The sequence below is a fragment of the Lynx rufus genome, unplaced genomic scaffold (genome assembly GCF_022079265.1).
Source record: "Lynx rufus isolate CCGP_SWC_20201006 ecotype Redwood Valley unplaced genomic scaffold, mLynRuf1.p SCAF_11, whole genome shotgun sequence".
Taxonomy (NCBI): Eukaryota; Metazoa; Chordata; class Mammalia; order Carnivora; family Felidae; genus Lynx; species Lynx rufus.
This window is the reverse complement of record NW_025814825.1, coordinates 56,172,363-56,194,662: the sequence shown is the minus strand read 5'-3', so window position 1 is coordinate 56,194,662 and position 22,300 is coordinate 56,172,363. Positions and strand designations below refer to the sequence as shown.

Here is a 22,300-nt window from a genome sequence, read left to right as displayed (position 1 = left end):
TGTTATTAACATGTCTTTACCCCTCATATTATAATACTTCTTCTTTAAAAATTTACTAATAAAATCGTTTTATCACTAGATTAATGAAATGCCTTGCTTTCTTGGAGCATGGGCCAAACCCATCTCTGATCATCTGTTATTGCTGGAAATTCTATTGCCTCTATCTTCAGACCACTTCAGAGATGAATTATTTAATTCAGGTTGTTCACCTTTCAAAAGTTCCTCAGGTATCTGCGAGGATTTGTGAGTGAAAATATTCTCGGGTTATAGGTCTTCGCTTCATTGAAAATTGACTGCACATTTTTATCATTAAATCATGAGCATCACAGATGACTTTCACATTTATGCTGAAGGCATGTTTCTCATTAGGCTAAAGCTTTTCAGTCTGTACAATTAATGGTTCATAGCACACTAGGGAACATTTATTAATTTTCATTTTACTTGATTTTTGAAGGTTATGGGGGTTAAGGGTCCTAACTTGGAGTTACTGAAATTTTAAAAGGTATAAATAGGTAAATATTACGGTTCCTAGAAAAGTGAGACTTTTTTTCTTTTAAGTATGTGATTAATATGACTAATAAAAATGTCGTCAACCTTCCCTGCTAGGGTCACGCAGTTAGAAAGACATTTCGTATATATGCCCGTGGTTTGCTTTCCGTGTCGAAAAGGATATTTTAAGGGAAGGCTTAAGATAAGAAAATTGTTTTTAAAAGTAGATTCTTGATGCTTTGTTGGTCTTCTACAGTAATTCTAAATGAAATATAGCGCCTCCCTATGCATTTACTAAAGATTTCTCTTGACTTCATTTGGTGGCTTATGTCAGTATCTGAGATGCCAGGATTCTTTCTCTCCTGTCAGGCGACTTGACATGGCTACTATTCTTGTGGAAGGCTGCAGTTCTGTAAAGCAGCTCTCCTTCCTCCACTTCTGTGGATACATTACTTATTTACATTTCAACTTAGTTTCATTCATAAGCCACTGTCCTGAGTAGTTATTTCCTCTTACTTATAGTTCATGGTGTTGGTTATATGCAGTAAAATATTTAATTCTGGCATATGTCAAACAGTAGGTTTTAAACACTTCTAGTGAGATTTGATTTACACACCACACAGTCTGCCCATTTAAAATGCACGGCCCAGGGGTTTTTAGTCAATTCACAGACTTGTGCAACCGTTACCACGGTCTAATTTTAAACCATTTTCATTACCCCCCAAAGAAATCCTGTGTTCACTGGCAGTCACTCCTTGTTTTCTCCACTGCATGGGAGCCCTGGGCAACTATTAATCTATTTTTTGTCTCCATAGATTATGTGGTAATTTTTTAAATAATTAAAAAAAAGTCTAATGTTAATTTTTGAGAGAGAGGGAGACAGAGTGGGAATGGGGGAGGGGCAGAGAGAGAGGGAGACACAGAACCCGAAGCAGGTTCCAGGCTGTGAGCTGTCAGCACAGAGCCCAACATGGGGCTTGAACTCACGAACCATGAGATCATGACCTGAGCTGAAGTCAGACGCTTATCCGACTGAGCAACCCAGGCACCCCTGTGGTATTTTATTTTTTAACAACTTTTAATTATCTAAAAATTTTGGTGATTTTAAGACATCATTAAAGCCAATGCATTCAATACAATCCTCAGCTAATGGTATTTTTTCTTTATTTTCTTATCATTTTTATCTTTAAAACAAAGCATCTATCTGGTTTGCAATATTTCAGATCGGTTGGTAGTATTGTGTTTACCTGTGCTGCCCTTCTTGGTTGGTACTACACAAGTTCTAGATCTATACCTACACCAGTGTAGGAATGCTAAGTTAGAAAAATGGTGAATACTGGGGCGCCTGGGTGGCTCAGTGGGTTACACGTCTGACTTCAGCTCAGGTCATGATCTCATAATTTGTGGGTTCGAGCCCCACGTCGGGCTCTGTGCTGATGGCTCAGAGCCTGGAGCCTGCTTCGGATTCTGTGTCTCCCTCTCTCTCTGCCCCTCCCTTGATCACACTCTGTCTCTCTCTTTCTCTCTCTCAAGAATAAATAAACATTAAAAAAATAAATGAAAAAAAAAAAGAAAAATGACAAATACTTAAATGGTTAGCATGAAGCGCTCAGAGAAGAATATCTCAAACTACTGTATTTTTCTTCCTTTTCATTCTCCAGTTCCTTCTCAACACACACACACACACACACACACACACACATGAGTAGCCATGGTCACATATGGTGGAAGATGCTAGTGACTGTATGCAGGGACAGCCACAAGTAGCCACGCACATCAAGTATTGATATATTTCTTATGCATGCTATAAAAATAACAAGTGTTGTGTATGTTGATTACATATACATCTGGTTCATTTCTAAATCATAGTGGGAGTCACAGAACATTCTCTAGAGGTTAGAAGTGCTAATGCAGAAAGCAGAAATGCATAAAAGAGTATTCTGGGTCAAAGCCGGTTTCTACTGATTTTATTCATGGCATTATCAGAAAACCTAGAGGTCATTCATCTATTCGCTCATTCTTGCAACACCTATTTATGGATCAAAGACAATGTAAAGGGCAGAGTGCAAGGCCCAAAGTAATAACGAACACCTAAGATTCAGCTTTCTTGGGGAGCGTTGCCCAAACTCAGCACATGAAAGCGTGGGCTGTCTTCTCAGAAGGAGAGAGCTCAATGAATCGTGCATCTTCTCCTTTTTTCTTGAAAAACTGCAGCCTTACGTGTGTCAGCAAAATTCAACATAATTGGGGTATACCCATCTTTTTAGGTGAATTAGGCCTTCACTGACAGATTGCCCATTTTGTTCTAAAATTCAACAAACTCTTGGAAAATCTCATTCCTATACAATCTTTGGATGTGTCATTTGCCATTTATATCTGACGGCCTGAAGCAAAAAAAAAAAAAAGTTATAAAAAGGTATTAACGTGAGTAGATAATAAAGCTGCATTCTATAAATCTATAGCAGCTTACAGTAATCATTAAAGCATGCAAAAGTCTCTCATCTGTACAAAAATATGCAGTGCACAGAATGTCTGCTAAGGTGCATGACAAGTCAGAGTTAAATATATATTAATAAATGAATTAGCTTCATAAATAATAGCCATAATGACATTTTAGGAGACAATAAGTCTGAGGATTGTCAGAAAACGGTTGATGTATGAGTTTCACGTCTCAGTGATTCTTCAAAATGAATAGGCTTTGCGAGATAGTTCAGACCCGCGACCAGCCTATTTCCTTGAATAATTTACTTGTTGTCAATTTGTACAGCCACATTACACATGCAAATTGTGCTGCCTGTGCAAACAGCACTTGGAGATGATAAAAACAAATTTACGAAGGCTATAGAAGAAGGATTTATTTCACTTTCTCACCCAGGTCAAGCAATACATGTATCTGACGATTGTGTGTACCCAATTTTGTTGTAATTATATCAGCAAATTATTCCTTATAATCTTATTATTTTTAGCAGTCTCCTTGTGCTTGGGATAATTAGCTTTCTTCACTCAGTGTAAAAACAATTCAACTTGCCAGCCAGGCAGGGCATAGCTCCATTATCTGTTTTGGGTTTAAATTTATTCCCTATATTCTTGGACACTTTGTGTAAATTAAAAATTTCATAGTCCCTAATACTGTACACGCTGTTCATTCAGTGATGAATTAAGGCCCCTAAACCTCTCCGTTTGCTATTAGATATCTCACCCACTTTATATGTTAATCTGTGCTAATGAATTCCACAACCCCTAGCCACAGCGAGATGACTAAAATTATTACCACTTACAGAGATATGCCTTTTTCATTTAAAGTTCAATTCAAATTGCTCCCATAAACAGTGTGCCACACAAAGATACCTCCTATAAAGGAGAGTTACTTACCTATAAGTAGAGTTCTCTGAAGGTAGTATTATCTTGGGATGCACATTCCTAGGTCACGTGCCCTCAGGTCTCCGTGTGGGGGGAGAGAATTCATGGCTGATAGGTAAGACTTTCTTTCCTTGGGGCACTTCATTAGCTCTGTGGCCTATATTCCTGAGGGTTCTTTGTGCCACACCCCTTCACACAACCAATCCCTTCTTAGCGGAGCGTGCCCCAAGCCAAGTAGTAGGCCGCTGTAACTCCCGGAAGGGAGTCGAAGGACTGGTTACCTACCGGGAACAGTGGCTGATGGTCAGGAAACACGTTTTCTGTCTTCACAGATGAGACCTGTAAAACAAGGTGCCTGGGAAGTGGGAAAACATCTCGTTTTTTTAAGCATATAATATGGAATTTTAAATCTACATTTTCTATATTTCCGGTTTATATAAACAATATCTTTTTTTTTTTTTTTTTTTTTTCAGAAATAACACATTTTCCATTAGGGAAGAATTAGAGAGTCTAAACCAGAGAGTAAAAATCACACACATGCCCGCCGATAGTCCCACCATCCAGGTACAGCCACAGCCAGTGCCTAGTGTTTGTTTTTCACAGACTTGAGGACTTCCATACCCTCTAGAGGGCAACAGAATCACTAGTCTCATCCCATTCCTCTTCAACCCATTCCAACAGAGGTTCCGGGACAGGCGCCTGCCCCATTTGCCCCGGTCTCTGACTTAACCCATTTGAAGAATGTTATTTGCTGTCTTCCTGTAAAGTTGAGTCGTTCCCAGAATTTCAGGTTGCTGAACGCCCCGCTCCTTCCAGCCCTTTCTCCTCGACAGGACATTGAAGCAAGTTCTCATCCTGCTTTAGCTCTAAGGCGCTCTTGGTGATTTCCACCTTCCAAAATAACCTTTCCCGAACAGTACCGCAAGGCCCAAGAGTGGCATCAGGCACAGTCTGAGGCTGGCGCTTGTGCCAGACTGCACAGTACTGCTGTGTGTACTTTGTATACTATGTAGAACTGTATCCTGATTTGTAGGACACCAGTAGTGTCCCATTGGTATGGGTGCCACTCCACGTTCATTGCTGCCTCCGCACTTGAGCCTTACAAGGAAGCAGGCAGAGCAGGTGCCTATTTCAGAGGTGAGAACGTCTAAGGTCTAACCGAGACGGTGAAGCAACCGAGATGGTGAATCTAAGAAAATAATTAGTGCTCGGGTCCATGTGACACCTAGAGCAGAGTGGTCCCCCTCTTTTTAAAAAAAATTTGTTTTTGATGTTTATATATTTTTTGACAGAGAGAGAGACAGAGCATGAGCAGGGGAAGGGCAGAGAGAGAGGGAGACACCGAATCCGAAGCAGGCTCCAGGCTCCGAGCTGTCAGCACAGAGCCCGCCATGGGGCTCGAACTCACGGACCGTGAGATCATGACCTGAGCCGAAATTGGACGCTTAACCGGATGAGCCACCCAGGCGCCCCGAACGTAATGCTTTTTGCATGTAGTTGTGATCCTTTCATCCTCATCCAAAGGTAGATCTTGGGAAGTCTTTTTGGTTAGAAATTCAGAGCTTCATACGTTATTTTATTTTGAGGTGCCTTAATTATTTATTACCTTGAGAAGGCTATTTACTTAAAGCAAATACAGTGTTTTGCTTCAGGAGAGCGTGTAAGAGTCTACTTTTTATAGTATCCTCTGCTTAAAAGTCAAAACCACTTCTTGAGGATGAGATGTTTCAGTCCACAGTTAGGAAAGTACTCACAGATTAACTTAATTCAATATCACACCCGGATGTAGCATGATCCGGACTCAATCCGAACCCTGCCTCACTCTTGTTTGCGCTTCTCTTTTTGCCACCGGGTCGCTCACAGCATTACACACCCACGCAGGTAGGATGGCATATCACCTGTGACATTCAGTGTGGGAGGAGCATCAACCTAGAGGAACAATTTAATGCGCCATTTAAAACTCTGAAATTGTCACGTGAATGATAGGTTGGGCAGCCCGTGGTTAACGTGAGTTAATATTTGGCAGAGCTGGATGTACAGCTCCTAACATCTAATCTCACACAAAGTGTAATATGTTCTTTCGTTAGTAAAAACCAAATGTACTTTAATTCAGCATCGTCTCTGGAACACAGGGTATGCACCTAATTGTCTCATCTCATTTATGCATCACAAATATGAGTTTGGCTTTAGGGAGACCAAGCTCAGGAAAACGTGAAGGAGGCGAGTTTGGTGTCCTGTGCCTCAACCTTCCTCAGGAGTGTCCCCTCACACCCTCCTCCCCTTGGCAATGCCCCTTCCTCCTGGGCGCCCTGTGGTCTGCTAGTCCTCCTTCTCCTGTTAAAGCCCCCTGTCCTGACACCAGCTGGTCCTTCAGTCACAAAACAGTGCTATTTTTTTTTTATTTTTTTTTATTTATTTTTGGGACAGAGAGATACAGAGCATGAACGGGGGAGGGGCAGAGAGAGAGGGAGACACAGAATCGGAAACAGGCTCCAGGCTCTGAGCCATCAGCCCAGAGCCCGACACGGGGCTCGAACTCACGGACCGCGAGATCGAGACCTGAGCTGAAGTCGGACGCTTAACCGACTGCGCCACCCAGGCGCCCCTAAAACAGTGCTATTAACTAATAAAGCTTCCTGTGTTTTTATTCCCACGATTACCTTTATCTTGAGTGGCATAAATTCCAGGCAAAAATATTTAGAGTTCAGGTCAATGTTCCCAGTGACTATCAAATACTGTGACTTAGATCCAAGTTCTTGGTTATTAGGGATACTTTACTTGTAGAATTGTTGGATGACCTGTGGAAGATCTGGTTCCTTTTCTGGTCCATATGATGACTTATTCTCTCTCTCTCTCTCTCTCTCTTTTTTTTTGGAATAGTTTACTCATATACACAATGAGGGTAACAAAGAAATGTCTCTCGCAGGTTTGCTGTGATGATTCCATTAGTTACTGTGTGTAAAAAGTAGTTGGAATGGTGCTGGCATTTAGCAAGTATGTTGTTAATTTTTAAGATATTCGTGTTCCGTTCCTCTTTCTCCTCCTCCTCTTCCTGGAGGAGGTAACCATGGCATAGAAGAAAACGCTCTAGGTGGGAAATCAGGTGATCCTGGGCTCGGATCTGGATTCTGCTATGTGGTGGTGGGCACCTAGCCTTTCTGGACTTTAATTTCCTTTAGTATAAAATAGGGATAATCAAGTATCTCCTCTTGTTATACTAAGTGAAAGAATGCATACATTGTGCTTAACAAGGTGTTTTGCATTAATGAATTATTGCTGTTGATGCTAATAAAGGCAAAAGTCACACAAATATTTGAAGTCAATAGCACAGTTTTTAAAATATTAAATTACCTCTTACAGTCTCTTTTTTAAAGTTTATTTATTTATTTTTGAGAGAGAGAGAGAGAGAGAGTACACACGGGAGAAGGGCAGAGAGGGAGGGAGAGAGAGAATCCCAGCAGGCTCCAGGCTGTCAGCACAGAACCCTACTGAGCCCTATGAGGGGCTTGATCTCACCAACTGTGAGATCATGACCTGAGCCAAAATCAAGAGTCAGATGCCCGATTGACTGAGCCACCCAGGCGCCCTGCCTCTTACAGTCTCTTAACATGATGTCAGCCTGTTTGCCCTTAACAGTTTCTAGGCTTATGGACCATAAATACCAACTCCTTTATGTGAATATTTCCCCACTATCCAAAACAAACAAACAACAAAAAACCACAAGAGTGTCATTTGGGAAAAGCATTCCAATGAAGGACCAAGGAGGTGCTAGTGAGTAGGATGTTCCCATAAAGAAACTTTACAATATGGGTAAGGATGAAGTATACATTAATAAGACTCCAATGACCAAAAAAAGTAGAAACAAAGTATAGAAATTCTGTGTTTTAAGCAAAATTATGGAGAAAGTTCCTTGAGCTTCTTTTTAACTAAAAAATTTGAAAATGTTGAGTCCCATGGTCACTTCTAAGCTTCTGACACCACTTGCTAAAGCCCTGGCCAAGGAAACTCTTGCCACTTTTTCTGGGAGGGAAGTCCTGCCTTTTGTAACTTACCATGCAAGACTTTTCCTGCCTCTCAGGACACATTCTTCAACCAGTCAAAGGGATGCTGCAACTACTATATTCAAAGGAAAAGCAATTTTAATTTTATACGACAGGTTTTCGCAAAGCTATATATAATTCCAGTACAAGGAGAAGAATACGAAAGTAGCGACAGGATTGGAATAAAACAGTGGAAAGGAATGAAGGGCCCCTCTCTTGAGCATCTAGTGTAAGTGAAAAGAGGGAAAAGTTCTGGAATGAAAATGACCAGTTTAGAACTGCGTGCTTTCGTGGAAAAACCTATAAACCCCAAGTCTTCCCACTCCTACTGATTCCCACATACATAAGAATAATATTGGGACTAAAACTAAATAAGTAAGTAAGCAAGTAAATAAGTAAACAAATAAATAAATAAAATCTTGGGGGGAAATTAGAAAACTCTGAAAATTGTTTTTTCTCTCAGCATCTTTAAAGCTCCATTACCATTTATGATTATATTAAAATATAATATGTCAGCTCATTGCCTTTATGTAGGCAAAACAGAACCGAAAGCATAAACCAAACTCACATAATAACTGTCCTCTACAATCTGGTTCTAGCTGTTTCTATGAAACTCCTTGGGTTTCACTTCTTCCTTTCTTACATAAAATCTGGGGCCAAATCCTGTATGTTTATAACCTCTTTTTCTATTTTTCTGGAGTCTATAGCTGAAACAGAAAACACAGTTTTTTGTTTGTTTGTTTTCACATCTAGTGCTATTGCAAGTACTTGTCACATAGGTCACTGTGCAGCCTGGTCACCCGCGTCCCTGTGCCAGCCTGCTCAGTTCCATCAACCCGTCTTTAAGGCCCTCCACGGTTTGATCGCCTAACTTTCCCATTTTTTTCTGATGATGAAACTGAGGTTCAGGTTTAGGAAGTTAGGAAGTTGAACATAGTCACGTGTATCCTTGTGACTGCAAAGTCCAAAGTCTTACAGTTAAACCATATTACTCTTTCCTAAGCGTGACCTAAATTTCCCAAATTTCCCTAAAATGAATTTCCCTACCAGATATACCTATTAAGTTCTTTATACCCTCCCAAGGCCAGCCTATAGCCTTCCTTTAACAAGAAACTGTCCTGCAGTCCCTATGTGATTTCGTTGCCTCCTACTTATTGTACTCAAAACACTTTGTTCTAATCTCAAAATAGCACTTACCATTGTCTGCTTCGTATTAAGGTTATTTACATCTGTCCGTCTCCCCACTAGCTTTGGGATTCTTGGATGGCAGGGACCATGTCTTATCTGTCTTATGCAATTATCCTTCCCTTTCATCCTAAAACAGTCAGTATTTCCCACAGTGCTTTGCATCTAACAGATATTAAATCAGTGTTGGATAAATTAAATTAAAACTCCAGTTTAAAATAGAAGAAAGTGGGGCTCTGTGTTTTTGAAAGAAATTTCAGCATTTTTTTTCAGTTCCAAAGGCAATTTTCCAAAGGCAAATTGTAAAATAGCAATTATTAACTGAATGTTCCTGTGTGGAATAATTTTTCTCAACAAGAATATATTTTGTATACATTCTGAATGTATTCTGTATAGGTAAGGGAAAATGTATGCTATGTTTACTCATTATTCATCATTTAAATGTTTATGAAGGGCCCACTGTATACCACCTTAGGGCAATGCAAGGGCCTGTTGAGGCCGTGCCAAGTAAAAAGTATCAGCCCTTGATCTTAACGAGTATAACCTAAAATGAATAAAGTCTAACAACAGTAAGATTCCACGGAAAAACAAGGATGTTTAAGAACATATGTACCTATCTGAATTAGAAACGCTTCCACTCCCAGTCATAGCCAAGCAAGCTCTGTCTGACCAATCTTTCCACTGATAATACCTCTAGACTCTGGAAGAAGCAAGATAACTTCTTGAAGGCCCTAGAGAGTGAATGAAAGCAGTCAGATACTGGAGAGGTTGGTTACTTGGCAGAAAAACATTTCAAGGGATGAGTTTAGCATTGTCTTACTGCTCTGATTCTGAGGAAAGGCCATAGTTAGCACAGCGTAGAAAAGGGAGATATTGGACAGAAATCTGGTCTTACTGGGGAAACGGTTTAGGTCAATCATAGCTGCTAGAAAACAAAAGGGAATCTTGAAAACAAGAGTGATAGAGAGGGTGAGCCTAAATTCTACATTTAAACTATGCCCAAATCTCTGGATGACCCTTGAACTGTTCAGGTGAAGGACAGACTCCAAGCAGCCCAAGGCTAAAATAACTGAGCTTATATTTGGGCTTCCACCTACCTTGGGGAGACAGAGCTTGTACTCTGGGCTCAGCCAATTAACTGCCTGCTTTAAGAAAACGGTGTTCTTTGGGGGCACAGAATAGGATCTGGAGTTTCTACAACATATCATTCACAATTTCCAGGATGAAATCCAAAATTTCTTATATAGAGAAACAGGAAAGCACGAGCCATTTCAAGAGCAAGGAAACTCAGTGGAAACTAATCCTGAGATGACCCATGTTGGAATAAAGAAATAAGAATTTTAAAATAGTTATACTTAAGGGCTGAAAGGAAAATACAGCAAATGAAAACATGGGATACATCAGTCAGGAGATACAAACTCTAAAAAAGAACTAAATAAAAATTTTGGAACTGTAAAATAAAATACATAAAATAAAAATTTTGCTGCATGGCTTAACAACACCATGGGTATGACTTAAAAGAACATCAGACAACCTAAAGATACACCATTAAAAATGATATAATCTGAAGAATAGAGGGAAAAAATTATAGTAAATGATCAGAGCCTCAGGGTCCTGCAGAACAATAACAAAATGAGGAGTGGAATGAGAGGATGGGTGATAAAAAAGTATTTGAAGAAATAATGGCTAAAAACTCTCCAAATTTGATTAAAGACACGATTTTTCTAGTTCAAGAAGTTCAGCCAGCTCCAAGCAAAATATGCAAAATATAAACTGCACATTTAGAAACATTAATGTCAAACTGTTGAAAACTAAAGATAAAGAGGCAATCTTTCAAGCAGCTGAGAAAAGTGACACATTTCATACTGGGGAACAATAATTTGATGGACCTCTAACATCTCATCAGAAACAACAGAAACTAAAAGCAGCAGAGGCACAGCTTTAAAATGATGAAAGAAAAAATCTAGCAAAAAATATCCTTTAAAAATGAAAGTGGATTCTACTTCCACCCAGATTGCAGCAACTGGAAAGAACATCGTTTCTACTCTAAAAAATAAGAAAGTGCTCTGAAGACTAAGTTTTCAGGCAAACAAGTAGCTGGAAGTCGAAGGAATGACAGAGCCATTAGGGAGACATGAAATGGAATCACGGGCTTGCCTGAATAAAGAACAGAGAAAAGCACAGAAGGAACAAAGAAAATGTGGAACAAAGAGAACATAACTAGAAAGATAGCAGGTTTACATCTGACCATGTGACTATTACATTAAATGTAAACATTCCAATTATGATTAAAAGACAGAGATTGATAGGATAAAGAAGAAAAGACCCAAGTATAGATTGTCTATAAGAAACACACTTTAAATGTAAATGCATCAGTGTTTTAAGAATAAAATAATGGTAAAAGATGCCATGAGAATACTACTATAAAAAAAAACTAGAGTGGCTAAATAAATGTCAAGCAAAGTGGACTTTATGATGAAGAGTTTTGCTGAGAATAAAGATAGCTGTTACATAATGACAAAGAGGTCATAAAGAAGTCTTAAAAACTCAGATATATATGCACCTAAAACTAGCTTCAAATACCGGAAGCAAACTGGTATAAATGAAAGGAAAAATAGACATATCCACAATAACAGTTGGAGATTTCAGCTTTCCTCTTCAATAATTAATTGAACAAGTAGAAAATCAATAAGGAAGTAGAAAACGTAAACGGTATCCACCGACTTGATTTAATTGACACTTATGGGACACTTCACACAACAGAAAAATCCACATTCTTCTCAAGTGTGTGATCAAAATTTAAAAAATTGTTTTTAATGTTTATTTATTTTTAAGAGAGATAGAGAGTGACATAGAGTGTGAGTGGGGGAGGGACAGAGAGAGAGGGAGACAGAGAATCTGAAGTAGTCTCTGGGCTCTGAACTGTCAGCACAGAGCCTGAGGCAGGACTTGAACTCATCAACTGTGAGATCATGACCTGAGCCAAAGTCAGACGCTTACCTGACTAACCCACCCAGGCACCCTGCGTGATCAAAATTTTTAAACTGCATTTCTGTTTAATAGAAATGAACAGTTGGAAATTGAAATTGGAAACAGTCCCATGTACAATATAGCAGAAAAACCATGAAATACTTGGGCAAAATCTATAATATGTACATGACTTACAGGCTGAAAACCACAAAATATTCATGAGAGAAGTTAAAGAAAACCTAAATAAATCAGGAGATAAATTGCTCACAGGTTCGAAGACTCAATAACATTAGGGAGTCCGTTCCTTCCAACCTGATCTATGGATTCAATGCATTCTCAATCAAATCCTCAGCAGTATATACATATATCTCATAGAAGTTAAAAAACTAATTCTAAAATTTGTATGAAAAAGTGAACAACTAGATAGCCAAAACAATTTTGGGGAAAAAAAAGAATATGGTTGGGAGACTTGCATTACCCAGTTACAAAACTCACTGTAAAGCCACTGTTATTAAGACAGTGTGTTATTAGAGAAAGTATATATGTGTAGACCAATGGGACAGAATTGAGTACAGTACATAAATACGATCAATTTGATTTTCAGAAAAAGTGCAGAGGCAATTCAGTGGATGAAATAGTTTCAACAAATTGCCAAAATATTAACCTTGATTTATATTTTGGACCATATGCATAATTAACTTAAACTGGATCACAGATCTAAAGTCTAAAACTGTAAACGTATCTAGAATAGAATAGAATAGAGGAAAATATCTTTGCGACCTTGGGTAAGGCAAATATTTCTTAGACACAACACAAAAAAAGCACAAGCTTTTTGTTTTTAAAGAAACGTAATTCCTTTATGTAATCAATGAAGTAAACTATATTAAAATGGAAAACTTTTGCTCTTTAAAAGACACTGTTAAGAAAATCAAAAGACAAGTCACAGACATCACTAGTCATTAGGAAAATTAAAATTAATACCGCAATGAGATATCACTATACACCTGTTAGAGTGGCTACATGTTTTTATTGTCCCTGACAAGAATGTGGAGCAATTGGGACTTCCATACATTGCTGATGGGAATGAACAATGGCATAACCACTTTGGAAAACAATTGGCAGTTTCTTATGTATGTAGTTAAACTTACCATGCAACCCAGCAATCCCCCTCCTCACAGTATGGGCTCAAGAAAAATGAAACTCTTTCTTCACACAGGAACCTACATGAGAGTATTTTTAGCATCTTTGTTTATAATTTATAATTGCTAAATACGGAAAATAATCAAAGAACCCCCAACGGGTGAATGAATAAACTGTTATAGCTCCTAAATGGAATACTACCCAACAATGAAAAGGAACAAACTGGGGGCGCCTAGGTGGCTCAGTTGGTTAAGCTCCTGACTCTTGATTTCAGCTCAGGTCATGATCTCATGGCTTGTGAGCTCGAGCCCTGCATTCGGCTCTGCCCTATCAGTGGGATATTCTCTCTCTCTCTCTCTCTCTCCCCCCGCCCCTCCCCCACTTGCGCAGACACACACACTCTCTCTCAGAATAAATAAGCAAACATTAAAAGCAAAAAGGAACAAACTGCTGATACATTCAAAATGAATGATCCTCAAATGCGTGATGGTATGTGAAATGGGCCATGCTCAAAGGGCTACATGCTATTTGATTTCACTTGCGTGGCTTCGCTCTGGAAAAGGCCAAACTGTGAGGACAGAAAACATCTCAGTGTTTTTCAGGACTGCGAGTGGGAGGATGGTCCACTGCAAAGGGGCATAGAGGAACTTGGGTGATGGCAGTATTCTGTATATTGACTGTGGCAGATTATATGCATCTTAGGTAATCTTATATATTGTGCACCGTATGGGTGAATCTTATTGTAGGTAAATGCGACTTCAATGAACCTGACCTGGAAAAAAAGAATGAAGGCAAAACAAAGTTATTTTCAGATAAAAGAAAACTAATAAAATCCAGTGCCAGCAAAACTGTACTACAAGGCATATTGAAGGAAATTCTTTAGAATAAAGGCAAACGAAACTGGATTAAACTCAGGTCCACAGAATGAGATGAAGAACACTGGAAACAGTAAATATGTGAAGACCATTCTTTCCCTCTTTATTCCCTTAAAATACATACATGCTTTAAAGCAAAACACAACACTGTATTTGGGATTTATAATATATGTAGATTTAATGCATATGACAACATCAAAGATGGGTCAAGAACAGTATATGGGCATGTATGGTTTCCAGGTTTCTACATGTTATAAGAACTGTTAAAATATCAACCTTAAGTAGTCTGTGAAATATTAAAGATGCAAATGGTAATCCTCATAGTGATCACTAAAATATCAGACAAAGAGGTAAATGTAAAAAGCCAATATGTAAATTAAAATGACATTCTAGAAGGGATGTAGGAAGTGAGCTTGGGGGGAGGGAAGACATTGCTCTAGGGACAGGCAAGGCTGGGAGGGCAGTGTGACAAGGTCTGTGTGGCTGAGTACTAGATGCACTCGGACCCACTGAGAACATGTCTACAATTCAAGACCACAGAGTGGAATGTGCTTTTCTTAACTCAAATAAAATAGGTAACTTAGCCAAAGTTTAAAAATAGAAAGCAACTCAAGACAATTTCCAAGACAGAACCTTGCAAGGGTAAGATTGTAAGGGGCAGATCATTCAGGATGTCCTCAGTTTAGCAAATACACTGTTTCAAGTATTTACTTCCAAAGAGTTGCAGGAAATTCAGAATCATTTCACCGGAGACAGTATCCTAAATGCCGATTAGATTCCCAGGCCATAGAAGATAATGCCACATTGCAATAAAATAAGACAAAATAATTAAATAATAATACTGAATAAGAAATGACTCCCCCCGACTCTAATTGGTGGAAGCTTTGGAAGACATTCTAAAGAGTTCTTCTGGACACATTCAGGTGAGATGCCAAGTTCTTTAATTAGTTATTTCACTTCAAAGTTAACAGCTTTCTTTTTCTTTGCAAGCGCATCATCATCTTGTGCTTGGCAGTCGGGATTAGTGTGGCGGGTAGTGGTGTTTTATAGGTCACAAAAAAAGATGAGGGAAAACAAGACACCGAAGGTACTAGGCTAAAACTGGAAAGAGGTTTCTAGGTGGTGTACCTGTATCTGTGAGGAAGAGGTTAGCTGATGTGAAATTTCAATACTCTAAACTGTTCAGAATCAAAGGAGAAGCAGAGAGCACTTTTTATGTTCTTTCTGCACCAAGAGGAAAATGTGTTGGGTCATTCTGGAAGCAGACCAGGAGGAGACTACCTATCACCAGTACTCTCCTGGAAGAGCTTTGTTATTCTTCGGAGTCAATGGAGGATATGTGGCGCTGAAGGTGGAAAGGAGGCGAGGTGGCATGACAGCCTACTTGTGTGTGTGTGTGGGGGGGGGGGGGTTGGTATTTGAAAGACAGATTTAACTGAAAATGTTTTATGGGAGTTCAGAGTTCATGGCAAAGGAAGCACCCCTGAAGGTTGGGTTGAATTTATAAAGCTGGAATGCAAAATATGAATTGATGGAAGCAGGGAGCAAAAATAAGTCAAAGGCATGCAAGCAAGAATGAAAGGAAATGAATGAATGAATGAATGAATGAGGAAAATATTAGATTTGCTGCTCGATTTGCCTCCATCCTCCATGACCACTGCTTTTGTCCAGATGCTGACCACTCATGCCATCATGGTCTGCCAGCCATGTGCTTTTCATGTTGGCTCAACTACCTCCATATCCATCTTTCATATTCACAAGACTGTAACATTAATTTCCCTTGAAAATCTGCGTCATCGCTCCCTTGATCAGAATTCTCTAATTCCCTCACTGAATCCAGGCGGAACTTGTCTATTTGCCTGAGGAAAGGATCCCATAGTCTGACCCAATGTTTTTTCTTACATTTCAACCTAAACCACAGCATTCTTGCCTCTCTGCGATTGTTCACGTGATGTTCTGTGTCACCTTCCCCTTTTCTCTTCATTCCATGCATTGACATCTTCTCTTTTGTCATTCATCCATTCTCTCCACAAACATTTGCTGAACACTATATGGCAAGGACTGTGCCTTCAAATGGGTTCACAATCTATTCAGGTAGACTGACCTATGACAACTAATTGTTTCTCAATGGAATAAAGCCCTAGTTGTGCTATTTTTCAAGTATTATGAAGGCCTAGGACTATGGAGGCATGAACTGCATAAGTCAGAGAAGGTTTAACTTAGAAGGCAATATTTGACCTAGGTTTTGAAGGATGAAAAGAAGGTCAGCAGGTATAAAAGAGAAAGGTATTTGAGGCAAAGGAAATAGCATGTGCCTAATTACACCTCACTTACTTTTCTGTTCTTAGAACTTCTATAGTTTCTACTTACATCATGGACCTCACAATTTCAGTACTTATGGTGTAAAATGATTAATTTTCAAAAAATGTCTTAATGTTCTTATTTATTTTGAGACAGAGCATGAGCAGGGGAGGGGCACAGAGAAAGGGAGACCCAGAATCCAAAGCAGGCTCCAGGCTCTGAGGTGTCAGCACAGAGCCCGATGCGGGGCTCGAACTCACGGACCGTGAGATCATGACCTGAGCTGAAGTTGGATGCTTAACTGACTGAGCCACCCAGGCGCCCCTAAAATTATAAGCACATTAGCCATCTCAACAAACTTCTTGACAAGCCAGTTCATATGCTCCGTTTGTATTCTCCTTAAACCTTAGCAAAGTGCTGATCATTGGGCACATAGTTAGGACGACAGAGATGTTGACAGATTAATCCAATAATCTGTCAGTGTTTGTGTACTCATTTGTTCGTGCCTGTGTCCCAACAGAACTTTATTTAGGACACTAAAATTTGGATTTCATAAACTTTTCACAAGTAATGAATTATTGTTCTTCTTTTGATATTTCAAAGACTTAATATTTTAGAGCAGTTTTAGGTACACAGCAAAATCGAGGGGAAAGTACAGAGAATATTCCACATATTCATTGTCCCCGCACATGCATAGCCTCCCCTACAATCCATTTTCCCCACTGAGTGGTACATTTGTTACAATTGCTAAACCCACATTGACACATCATAATCACTTAAAGTCTGCATTTTACATTAGAGCTCACTCTTGGTGTTGTATACTCTGTGAGTTTGGGCAAATGTATAGTGACATGTGTCTATTATTATGCATCATATAGCATATTTTCATTGCCCTAAAAATCCCCTGTGTTCTGCCTGTCCAGTCCTCCTCCCTCCAACACACACACACACACACACACACACACACACACCCCTTAGTTTTTATGTATAAGGGAAGGAAGCTAATGCTTACTGACCACTGACTGCATGCTAGGTTCTGTGTTAAAAGATTTACACGTGTTCCTTCTTGTAGAGAGATTAACCAGGCAGTGGGCTATTTTGGAGGATGAAGGACTTAAGAAAAGGGAGACTAATATAGACTTCAATGTAGCAAACCCAGAATGATCGAAGAAGATGCCTCTAATGGCATTTAATCAGTCACTATGTACCAAGGGGAATGGAAAGAGAAGACACATTTCGCTCCTGAAGCCCCTCTTTTCATAAGCTCCCACCAGGTACACTTTTCATAAGCTCCCATGAAAAGGATGGGAGCTTCCCATCCCACCTGGTAGCAGTGATGTCTATGATTTGCTACTGACTGTACTAAGCTGGAATTCTTCAGGGACTTCACCTTAAAAGGGGGAGTGTGTGACAATGAAGAAAGCATGAGCTTCAGAGTCCAGTGAAACCCTGGTTTTCCATGTTACTAGCTGTGTCACATTAAGGAAGTTTCTTAAACTCTTGAAGCCTTAATTTCCTTGTCTGTAAAATGGATTCAATAGGAACTACCTCATAAAATTGTGTATTAGTTGCATAATATCTAGCATACAGAAATGCTCTGTAAGCCTTCCTCTCCTGCCATCCCTCCCTTCCTATGTACAATCTATTGGAACTGAAGAGTTTGAAAGTACCAGACATGACCAATAAAGCAAAAGTGCTTTTCTTTGGCAACATTCTTTATTACAGACATTTTGCTCCCTCAAATGTCGACTCTTGCTGATGTCATGGTGTTAGCTGGTCGACATATTCTTGGAAGGCTAACCTTGTTTATGGATGCTTCAGTTTGCCAACAAATCCACATAGAGAAATTGTCACACATTTCCTAGAATTCAGAACTCCCTTGTTTCTATTTTTTTGCATAAGTCACTAGACTACTTTTTCTTCGGTGCAGAAAATGAAGCATTTTGTACAGACGGAAATTAACTATTCTCTTTCTCAGTTTCAGCAAGAAGGACATTTATTCTATGTTCAACAAAGTCATATTCAGTTTTCCAAACTGAGAAATATTTAAGGGATTTCATTATATTTGGGGAAATTTTCATCAATCAGAGATTTAACAGCTACCAAAAAAGACCTCCACAATTAATCTTTTATAACATGAGTGTGACTTGTAATCTCCACACTAAGAAAAAAAATAACTAAATATAGGGGAAACCCTTCATAAACTATAATATTTCTTGGCAAAGAAAAACTGCTTTATGATTTTAAAGATATGTTTGAGAATTTAAATGAAACGTACATGTTTGAAATTAGTGCCAGATGCAGCCCAATTCAAGCCCAATTCACTGGCTGCATCACATCACTATGATTTAGTAAAAGGTATTCAACGATTCTATGTTTCATAGAAATCTCACAAATACAAGTATTTCATTCACAAAATGCATGGTTTGGCAGGTTTCCAGGGCAGGAATTTTCTGGAGGCAAGGTAAATTTATTGATTAAAATAAATCAAATGACTGACATTTCCCCCAGAAAACTGGCAAAACAATGATATTCATAGACTGGAAGTCTTACAGCCAGAGCCAGAAGAAAAGTCTGAGCTATTTACATTTATTATAGGAATCCAATAATGTGATAAACAGATGATTGAGAATTCTCAAATTTTAAATTTTAAAATACATTTTTTTGGAGTAGGACTCTCTGAGTCTTTTTTTGTTTTAATGTTTATTTATTTTTGAGAGAGACAGAGAGACAGAGCACGAGTGGGGGAGGGGCAGAGAGGGAGACACACACAGAGAATCCAAAGCAGGCTCCAGGCTCTGAGCTGTCAGCACAGAGCCCGACGCGGGGCTCGAACTCACGGACTGCGAGATCACGACCCGAGCCAAAGTTGGATGCTTAACTGACTGAGCCACCCAGGTGCTCCAACTGTCTAAATATTTTCATATGAGGTCTGCTGTTTGTAGGCCTTTAGAATAATTATATTCCTCCTCTACCCTTTGCACATTTATATGCACTGAATAATGAGGACTCTTTGATGGAATATATATAGAAGCAATCCAGATAGTTCTTGAACAGGTCAACATCACTTGCCGCCTACCCTGTGTCTCAGTTCTTCGCCCTCTGTGCTCTCTTTCTCCATGCTGGTCACATTTCCACCAACAGCATTGGCTATGAACTGAATGTTTATGTACCTGCAAATTCCTGTGTTAAAACTCTAACCCCCAGGGTGGCTACGTTTGGACATGGGGCCCTCAAAGGAATTAAGGTTAAATGAGGTCATAAGGGCGACGCCCTGATCCCCTAGGATTAGTGTCCTTGAAAGAAGACACACCAGATAGCTTTTACCTGCGCACACGTGTTCTTTCTCTCTACAAACACCAAACGAAGAGATACCGTGAGCACGCCGCAAGATGGCCGCTGCCCACAAGCCAAGAGAAGAGGCTTCCAAATGAAATCTGCCTGCCGGCACCTTGATCGTATACTTCCCAGCCCTTATGAGAAATTAATTTTTGTTGTTTAAGCCCCCACCACCTCGTGGTATTTTGTTATGGTAGCCTGAGCAGACTAAGACCCACCATTAAGAGGCTCAAATGCAACAGCTACAGCAACGTTTTCATACATAACAGTTCTTTGCCTGACTTGTTAAAGATTTGGATTGGGGGGAAATGCTATTGGGAAGCTGGGCACAATTGACCAGGAGAGTTTCACACAGATCCTGAAATCACTCAGACCTGCTTCCGTTCTAGATTCAGAGGTCAGCATGAGAAAGGACTTTAGGGACCTGAGCTTGTCAATTCAGGTTTTACTATGATTCTGGGGTTACAGAAAACTCCATAAACCTGGCATATCCTTCTGGGACCTGAGGGTGAGGTAATGGGTAGCTAACTAATAAGCTTAAACATCTGTTTATACTAAATCATGATATATTAGAGTGCGATGAAAAATTCTTACACATTTTTAGAATGTTTCAAAGAAAAGCTTTATTGATCATGTTACCAACAGTGACAACAGGTAGCTAAGACTTAATATTACTGTGGGCCAGGCAATGTGTTATGGACTATGCGTATTTTCTTTTATCGTCCTCACGACACTGGAAAATAGGAAAATATTCTTAGTCTTATTACAGAACACTATTTCAAAAAATGGAAGCATTTCTAAAATATCGCGCACTCCCATCACTATCACATTATACTGCTTTATATCCTTCATAGCGCTTTTTTGGGTTTCTTTTTTCTTAGGTTCTACGCTACCCCAAGCCCCTCCCTGGGGCCCGAACCAGTGGCGGTCACGGAAAAGGGGCTCAAGGTTTTAGCCAATGTCACACATCTGGTCAGTGAAGCAGATGGTAAGCACCAGGAGAGCAGGAGTCGGGACTGTTTTCCGCTAAACAAGGCTGGCACGGTGCCTGCTCAATAAATACGTACAGAAGGAAAAAAAAAAAAAAAAGGAAGGCAGGGAAGAAAGAGGGAGCGAGGGGTAAAAGGATGAATGAATGGAAACGTTCCCAGGAGAGCCTAGAGAGCACCTCCCTCCTTGGGGAATGAACTCAGTTCAAAGTCTAAGCCAATACTTTCCTCACCCCCAACACCAGTGAGCAGCAGGGAATGGGGAAGAAAAAAAAACAAAGCCTTTAAAAACGTTTAGAAGAAAGGGGGGAAACGGTAAGAGAAAAGAAGTAGAAAGAGACGAATCCATTGCTGCAAATAGATTTCGAAACGGAGCTAAACGCGGCCGGTTGCCATGACGACCCCGAGGCCAGAACGGCCCCAGCCCATTGGCCGAGATGCCGGAGCCAATGAGAAGGCGCGGTGTTGGCGGGGTCATAAGATGGCTGCCGGGCGGCCGGCTCCTGACGGGTGAGTACCGCTGATCTCCGGGCCGCCTTTCCGCCGGCCGGGGCTCCGACGAGACGGGTCCGGGAGGGCCGCGTGCGGGGAGCGGGCGAGCCAGTATGGGCGGCCTCACAGCCTCACGGCCGAGCCAGCAAAGCCCCCGCCGGGGCCCACGGGAGCGTTGGTGGGGCTGGCCTCTGCTTTGCTCGGAAGGGGCGTCGCAGCGCCTTCCCGAGCTTGTTGGTGGCAGAGGGGTTCTCCGTCCCACCCCAAAGTGAGGGGGCGGGGGGGGGAAAGAGGCTTTCCTTCGGGGAAGCAGGCTCCTGTTTACAACTGCTGTATCCCGGGGAAAGAGCTGCTGTTAGTGCCAGTGTCAGCAGGCTAGACGTCCTGCCCCCGATTGTGCGGCGCTTAGTTCTGTGCCCGGGATGGGATTCTTCCCGTTTGGGGATCCGAGCGTGGCCCTGCCGCCGGAGAGCCTGCCGAGCTCAGGGTGGTGCCGCCCTGCAGGAAGAGGTGTACCTTTCTAGAGCCACCCTCTTGCAGTAAGTATTCTCACGGCGGCATCCGACTTAAAAACGAGCCGCCAAATGTTATTGGTTAACTGTCAGTCTTTTCCATGCAGGGTCTTGGGACGTGTTTTCCAGGCCTGGATTAAACAAATAACCGCCTCGCATTGAAACATACGCATACGTACAAAGTCCTGCTAAATAGTTTGGGTAATCGGATTGGGACCTTAAATTGGAAGTCAGGCCTCTGATTCAGTTGAACCTGAATGTTGATGCATACTTAAAAGTGTTGTTGTTAAGTAACTAATTCCAAGTCACAGAAACCGATTATCGTGCAAATTGTTTTAACATTGATGGTGGATGGTGGTTTATGAGTGTTACACAAAAGTCAAGATTAGATTCAGATCAGACAAAATTCAGATTTCTGTGGTTATGTCTAATTGAATATAAAATACGGGAAATAAGACAGCTTCATATAGTGGCAGTGGAATTGAAATTCTGGAATATCAGAGACGGGAGACCTTTACCCATTAAACTGCTCAGATTGGGTTTTGGTGACAGGCAATTGCCTGATCTTCCAGAAAATTTGACATTATTACCCACACCTCTGACTGTGA

The 22,300-nt window shown here is 40.4% G+C and overlaps 1 protein-coding gene across 2 annotated transcripts in view; it reads left to right on the top strand.

The window, feature by feature from the left end:
• Positions 1 to 21,129: 21,129 nt before the first annotated feature.
• FAM204A (family with sequence similarity 204 member A) overlaps positions 21,130 to 22,300 on the top strand; it is a 31,723-nt gene continuing 30,552 nt past the window's right edge. Inside the window, exon 1 of one of the 2 annotated variants that reach the window (XM_047073507.1) lies at positions 21,130 to 21,198. In XM_047073507.1, coding sequence (XP_046929463.1) covers positions 21,138 to 21,198 — 61 coding nt within the window. In that variant the 5' untranslated portion in view covers positions 21,130 to 21,137. Of the gene's footprint in view, positions 21,199 to 21,626; positions 21,720 to 22,300 lie in introns of those variants that run through there. The other variant, XM_047073508.1, reaches the window with a different exon arrangement.